This window comes from Marmota marmota, unplaced genomic scaffold, assembly GCF_001458135.2.
Source record: "Marmota marmota marmota unplaced genomic scaffold, marMar, whole genome shotgun sequence".
NCBI lineage: Eukaryota > Metazoa > Chordata > Mammalia > Rodentia > Sciuridae > Marmota > Marmota marmota.
This window is the reverse complement of record NW_025999962.1, coordinates 6793357-6801324: the sequence shown is the minus strand read 5'-3', so window position 1 is coordinate 6801324 and position 7968 is coordinate 6793357. Positions and strand designations below refer to the sequence as shown.

Below are 7968 nucleotides of genomic sequence, written 5' to 3'. Positions count from 1 at the left end.
ATTAGCATACAAAAGATACTCATCATTCCTGAAAGTACATTGGTTTTAAGTTTTATGCCAGGAAATGGAATGAAGACCAAATATATATGTATATATGTTTATAAATTACTATATGAAGTAAATAATTATGAGATATTGATCAAATATTCTTTTAGCCTATCTAGTTTTCAGAAAAATATGTTAAGATCTTCACATAATTGCTGGAACTATCAATTGTTTTTAGTGAATCTGACCATCTTTGTATTACGTATTTGAGTCCATATTATTATGTGGTATTAGTTTTAGGGTTTTTATCTCTTCCTGATGATTTATCCTTTTTACCAATGCTTCATGACTTTTCTTATCCTTTAACCTCAAGCAGCTTTCCTTTGGTTTAGCATTTGCTTGGTATACCTACTTCAATCTCTTTACTTTCTAACCTTCTGTCTTGTATCACGTGTTTTACTGCCTACATCCTCCCCACAAGTAATCACCGTGTGGACTTTTAACACTGTTTTTGAAATTTATGCAAATGGAAGCATAGATGAAGTCAAGTTTTACATCAGGCTTCTTTCCTCAGCGTTGTGTGTGACTCATCCCTGCTCTTGCATATAGTTAGACTTTGTTCATTTTAATTGCTGCACAGTGTTCTGTTGTACTTAATATGACAACTTTAATATTACATTGTCTGAATCTTTGGTTATTATGAATAATGCTGCTGTGAACATTCTTGAATCAGGGAAACAAGAAAACTAGGGAGAATTCACTTAAAGAAAAATGACTAGGAAAAGAGGTGAGATGGAAAGGAATAAAACAAGCCTTAATAATTTTATTAGTGATATAGTGGAATCTAAACCTGACAGTGACTCTTCCAGAACAGAGCTAAGAACCTAGGAAATAAAAAGCATTTAAAGAACCAAACAAGCTATTGAAAAGACTAGGCACTGTAATCACAGAGGAATTTCTTTCTCAGTTTACTTACTCTAATTTTGCAAAGATGTGTAAAAATTTTAGTCCTCAGCAAATTAGAAGTTGTCTGTTTGGGGCAGGGGTTGTGGCTCAGTGGCAGAGCACTTGCCTAGCACGTGTGAGGCACTGGGTTTGATCCTTAGCTCCACATAACAACATTCTGTCCAATGTACAACTACAAAAAAAAATAAAATAAAAAAATAAAAAAAGTTCTCTGTTAGAAGAGAATGTTCTCAGAGACAGGCATATGAAGGACAGAAAAAGTGTTAGTTAATAGCTAGGGACAGTACAGTATGTATTTAAAAAAAGCAGACACAGAAATGCAAAACAGTGTTTGGAGTGATTCTTGGAAGGAATAAACTATCTAATCATCTCCCAAAGACATTACCACATTACAGCCCACAGAATAACACATCACAATGATGTCCAAGTTCTAAATCAACAACTAAATTATATTGTATTCTATTATGTTTAATGTGGCCAGAAATGTTTAGTATTTGGTTAACACAAAACAAAGAAATAAGTGAAAACATTTGAGTGTACAAAGAAGTAGCACTGTCATGATGTTAGGAAAGCTGTGTTAGTGTACTATCATACATTTTCAAGGATGACTGAGGTGCTCAGTACAATGAGGGGAACCTGAAAAAGCCACAGCCAACATTGTGCTCAATTGATGGCAAAAGACTGCTTGCTTTCCCCAAGGTCAGGACCAAGACAAAGATGCCTGCTCTCATCATGTCTGTTCAGCACAGCACTTGAAGTAATTAGGCAAGAAAAATAAATAAAATTCATCCAGATTGGAAAGGAATAAGTAAAAAGTCCTCTTTTTTCAATTGAAACAGTCTTATGAAGAGAAAATTCCAAAAAACAAAACAAAACAAAAGCATACCCACAAACCCCAAAACCAAAAACCATTAGAATAAGTGATTTAAACAAGGTTGAAGGATATAAGATCAATATACAAAAATCAATCATATTTTTTATATATTTGTACTGAACAACATGAAAATCAAATTAAGAAAACAAGTCAATATCTGGGAGTGTTAACTGGGTGGTAGAACACTTGCCTAGCATGTGTGAGGCCCTGAGTTCAATTCCCAGCACTGGAAAAAAAAATTTTTTTTCACTATAAAACATTGTTGAAAGAAATTAAAGAAACATTAAATAAATGTAAAGATATTATGTGTTCATGAATTGAAAAAAAAGTGATTCAGTTTAAAATATTTTGTTATAGCAGCTGTAATGAATTGACACACTCTTTTTTTTTAAAGAGAGAGAGAGAATTTTTTTTTTTTTTTAGAGAGAGAGAATTTTAATATTTATTTATTTCTTAGTTTTCGGCGGACACAACATCTTTTGTTTGTATGTGGTGCTGAGGATCGAACCCGGGCCGCACGTATGCCAGGCGAGTGCGCTACCGATTTAGCTACATCCCCAGCCCAAATTGACGTACTCTTAAAGGTAAACTTAGAAGTAAGTCTTTATGACCTCAGATTTGGCGAGGAATTCTTATATACGAAACCAATAACACCAACAATAAAATAAAATATATAAATGCCAAACTAGATCAAACTTAAAAACTTCTGTATTTCAAAAGATGGTATCAAGTAAGTGAAAAGATAACCTGCAAAATGATAGAAAATATTTGAAAATTCTATATCTGGTAAGGGACTTGTATCCAGAATATATAAAGAACTCTTCTAATTCAATAATAAAAAGATAATGCAATTAAAAAGTAAACAAAGGAACTGAATGGACATTCCTAAAAGAAGATATACAAATGGCCAATAAGCATGTGCAAAAAAAACCTTGACATTAGTCATTAAGGAAATGCAAATTAAAACCACTATGAGATTTAATTTCTCACCTACTAGGATAATCAAGAAGTTGGCTAATAAGTGTTGGTGAGGATGTAAAGAAATAGGATCCTTTATACATTGCTGCTGAGAATGTAAAATGGGGCACCTGCTTTGGCAAGTTCATCAAACAATTAACACCAGGGTACCATATGACCCACCAATTCTACTCTTAGGTATATACCCAAGAGAGATGAAAACATGTCTATGCAAAAATCTGTACATGAGTATTCACAAAAGTATTTTTATGATAGCCAAAGGTAGGAAGAATCTAAATGGCAATCAGCAGGATGAATGGATAAAATGACTATAAAATGTAGTATTACTCAGCTGTAAAAATGAATGAAGTACTGATATAGCCAACAACTTTGATGAATCTTTTTTTTTTCACCGATTTAGCATTTATTTTAAGAATTAAACATATACAACACACTTTTGGAGATTATAGGAATATAAAAAATATTTTAAATTCTTGCACTTTTTACCTATAGGGTGTTCTAAGACATTAAAAGATGTTTTTCTTTTTAATCAAATGAGATAAACATTTGAAAAAAGATGAGTGATTTTTGTTATGCAGGCAAATGAATAACCAGGAAGAAGGCAGTCCTATGAACTAAAATACCATTCCAGTACTTTCAAACAATTCCTTTTTGTCTGATGAAGTGTAACCAATCCCCCGATTGCCACAGTGAAGTTCTTTTGGGTGGTTGAGATCTCTCCTTCACTCCTTCACTCTTCTTCTGGTATAGCTAATGAAATCAGCTGCAGAGTTCTGTATCTTAGGGGAACGGGACTCGGGAATGGAGAGGCATACATCTCCTCTGAAGACAGTTATGTCTGTGCAGTTTTCTTCTTAGGGCCAAATTAGCTGGTCTCTGTCCGTTGATTAGGAGAAGACTCATCACAAAAATTAAAAACACACACAAAAATTGTTGAAATCTCATTTTCCTGCCACAGGCAAGTGGAGTAATAGCTCTTAAAGTAAACCAAACAATCTGTAAATAGTCTGTGCAATATCTGTGTGGCTCTCCTCACATTCTAATGACAAACCTCAGAGGACTGCCAGCTGCATTTTCCAGAAAGGTTAATGATCACATCAGACAAGGTTACTGGTGCGCTGTCAACTTTGATGAATCTTAAAACATGCTAATTCAAAGAGGCCAGTCACAAAAGTCCACTTATTATAGGGATATCTATAGGGAAAGAAAGTAGATTAGTGCTTACTTAGGACTGGGGTAGAGGGAGGTAGAATTGGGAGATGAAGGGATGATAGATACTAATGGGTACAGGGGTCTCTGAGAGGTGACAAAAATGTTTTTAAGCTGATGATGGTTGCATATACCTGTGAATGTACTAATGTCCATCAAATTATATATCATAAATGGGTGAATTATATGGTATATGAATTAAATCTCAATAAAGCTATTTAAAAACACACACCAGTATCACCACTAAAGATAAGCTTATCAACAAAAATGGCAAAAACCAAAAAAGAAAGAATGGACAAGCAAAATGGCTGCTTGGCTTATTTTAGATTTGTCTTATACCTGATTTTGAACTTGATTCTGACTCTGAGAAACTGCTATGTATTGATGTTGGTAGGGGAGAGGGCACCAAGGTCATGAGTAGGAGCATAATCATGGCAACCTATAGACACCATGTGCCAGACCTATAAGTCAGGGAGACCCTATTTATGGTTTCCAACAATCTCTGGGTGGAAATAATATTTTACAATTCAGTACAGCACACACAAAGCCCAATTAGTATCTCAGATAAAGGAGATGATATTTATGAGGGTGACAAAAGCAACTTTAGAAATGGAACTTTTGACTTCTGAGAATTGACAGCACTATCTCATGTCATGTAGGGAAATAAAGATGCAAAGCTGAGATGCCTCCCCCTCCAACATATATAAATATATATGTGTGCGCATGCACACAAGTTTAATGACCTATATAAATTCTATTAGTTGGATGGTGCTGTACTGCATTCTAACTCTTTCTGTCTCTGCATGTCTTGGTGTTCTCCCTTCCCACTTGTCTGCATTCCTCGTATATAAGTACATACATGTGTAAGAACCCCCAGAGAGGCTAAGGGTGCAGCTCAGTAGTACAGCACTCATCTAGTATATTCAAAGCCCTGGGTTCCATCCCCAGGGATACCAACCAAAAAAGACACGCCCTACTCCCAGTGTCTTTCTCTCATATGGATGCTGGTGATTATATGTTACAACACGTTAGATCACTAAGTTCCCTATCTCGTGTTCTTTACAGCTCTGTGTCTGATTTATGTAACTCATCTTTCTCCCTCAAATCTAACGCAAGTCCCATGAGAGCAGGCAACTCGCCTGACTTGTTCACAGCAATTTGCTATTGCTTAGCAAAATGGTTGGTACATGGCAGATGCTCAAAAATTATTTCTAGACTTCTCAATTAGCAGAGTATCTTTGGTACAAGGCCATTATAATGATTAAGCCTCATTAATGAGTCTCAACTGTTGGGCAGTGGGGACACAAAAAGGTAAAAAGTGGGGACACAGCAAGGTATACTGAATCTATTGTTCATTTTTGGAAGAAAGAGAAATTAGCAAACTCCTTAACTTATCTGCTAAGTTGCTTGTTAACAATCAAAACCATCAAGTTCCTATAATATCCCTATTATTCATGCTCTATATAGCACTTGTATCTATTTTGGGGTCCTTTGGCATAGTATGTCCACCAAGCCCTCCCTTGAGAGAATAGGCCATTTCTGAGGAAGACAAAAAAGTGTTGTGGGACAGGATGGGACTTGGGAGTCAGAAAACTTCTCTTTCGTCCTTTTGTCATTTACTGACTGTGTGAACGAGCTATTTAAACATCCAAAGCTGTCTCTAGACATAAAATGGAGATACTGCCTGTCCAATCAGTTTCAGAGGTCTGAAATAGGTTACCAAATTAAGTTAGTAGACACTAGATTGTTTTATAAGCTATAAAGCAATATATAAAGACTAATAATAATTATCAGTCATATTTGCATGTGAGTGCTTAGCAAGTTCCTGGCATGAATACACTCAATAAATAAGTGTTGTGAGACAAATTAATATCTCAAATATTCCTGAAGTCCAAATTAATGAGTGATCTAGTCAGCTACAACCTAGAAGTTTCACTCTTTACAATATTTATTTCAGATGATGTAGAGTATCTGTTTACATCAACACCATTTGCTTATAAGAATTTGCATTGATTTTTCAATTCATGGATTGTCAAAATGTCTTTTACCTATTCTGACTTTTAATCATTTTTCTTGCTATTGACACTTTCACCAGATGGTAAACAGAAAAGTGGGAATTAACAAACTGGATCAGTCAATTTTGCAAGTTTTTATTGGTGCTAATACAGGCCATAAAGAGGCGGATGCTACTGATAAAAAGAACTGTGACTTGTATGTCTGAATCCAGATGAGTTACATCCTCAATCCTTTCTTTAACTTTTTTTTTTTTTTTTAATCTTGAGGCAGGATCTTGCTAAATTGCACAGGCCAACAACTTACAATTCTCCTTCCTCAGCCTCTTAAATTGTTGGGATGAGAGGCATGTGCTAATGCCAGCCTCTGAATTCCATTTGTATTTTTATTGGGAGGTACTGAACTTATCCTCTAGCCAAAAAAGACTTAAAAGAGTTATAGATGACAATTTAAAAGTTTAGCTGGGCATGGTGGCACACACCTGTAATCCCTGCTACTTGGGAGAGCTAGGAGGATAACAAGTTCAAGGTCATCCTGGGCAACTTAATGACACCCTGTCTTAAATAAATGATATAAAGTGCTCTAAATTCAATCCACAGTTCTCTGAAAATGTTTCTTTTTCTGTTTTAACTAGGAATAAATTTCACCAGATATCTCTTGACAGCAGAGATTTACAATAAAGAAGACATAGGAGGATGACTGCAATGCCCTCTGGTGGTTTATAGGTTTCTTCATATCTATGATTGCAAAAAAAATTTTTTAAATGCAGCTATTTTTCTATCAAATGGGAGTTTACTTATAAATTTAAAAGTCAATAAGGGCTGGGGACATGGCTCAGTGGTACAGCACTTGCCTAACAGCATGCATGAGGCCCTGTGTTTGATAATTATAAGTCTTCTTTGGTTTCCATAACCATCACAAATCACAAAGCATTTCTACAGAAGCAGTTTGCCCAGTGTAACCCCCATAGTTCATGGGGATTAATGAAATGATGAACAGGAAGGGCTGGGGATGTGGCTCAAGCGGTAGTGCACTCGCCTGGCACGCGTGCGGCCCGGGTTTGATCCTCAGCACCACATACAAACAAAGATGTTGTGTCCGCTGAAAATTTAAAAAAAAATAAATATTAAAAAATTCTCTCGGGCTGGGGATGTGGCTCAAGCGGTAGTGCGCTCGCCTAGCATGCACGCGGCACTGGGTTCGATCCTCAGCACCACATACAAATAAAGATGTTGTGTCTGCCGAAAACTAAACAATAAATATTTTAAAAAAACAAAATTCTCTCTCTCTCTCGCTCACTCTCTCTTAAAAAAAAAAAAAAATGAACAGGAAGCCTCTGCCATCCAGAAATTGCCATCTAACAAAGGCATATGAACTCGGAGGCCATGCAGACATGGAACCAAAGCCTAAAGAAGAGAACTATAAAAATTATGTGGGTTTTGGATCCTCTGCAGGAGGATTACATAAGACTATTATTTTAGGCAGCTTTTCCCATCTCTACCACCAAAAGACTCAACAAAGGCAATTAGAGGAGGACAAATTTATTTGGCTCACAATTTCAGATGTCTCAATCAATAGATGGCCAACTCCATTGCTCTGGGCGTGAGGTGAGGCAGAGCATCATGGCAGGCAGAAGAAAGTAGCTCAGGAGGGGCTGGGGTTGTGGCTCAGCGGTAGAGCGCTGGCCTAGCACGTGCAGTGCTGGGTTCGAACCTCAGCACCACATAAAAATAAATAAATAACTTTCTTTTTTTTTTTTGTCTTTAAGAGAGAGAGGAGAGGGAGGGGGAGAGAGCACTGACTTGGTGGGTCATTCGACTCACAAGGGCCTGGAAAGTTTTTCAAGAATAACAGAGGTCATGTAATTGCCAAAAGAGCATTAGCCACTCAATCATAATGGATAATTAAAATGACCTACATGATTCCTGAAAATAGCTGCTACT

The 7968-nt window shown here is 36.3% G+C and overlaps 1 protein-coding gene across 1 annotated transcript; it reads right to left on the bottom strand.

Moving 5' to 3' along the window:
• Positions 1 to 3315: 3315 nt before the first annotated feature.
• LOC107155780 (apelin receptor early endogenous ligand-like) lies at positions 3316 to 3909 on the bottom strand. The gene has a single exon (XM_015501772.2). The coding sequence runs from the start codon at positions 3746 to 3748 to the stop codon at positions 3584 to 3586; it is 165 nt and encodes a 54-aa protein (XP_015357258.1). The 5' UTR covers positions 3749 to 3909; the 3' UTR covers positions 3316 to 3583.
• Between the last annotated feature and the right edge of the window lie 4059 nt (positions 3910 to 7968).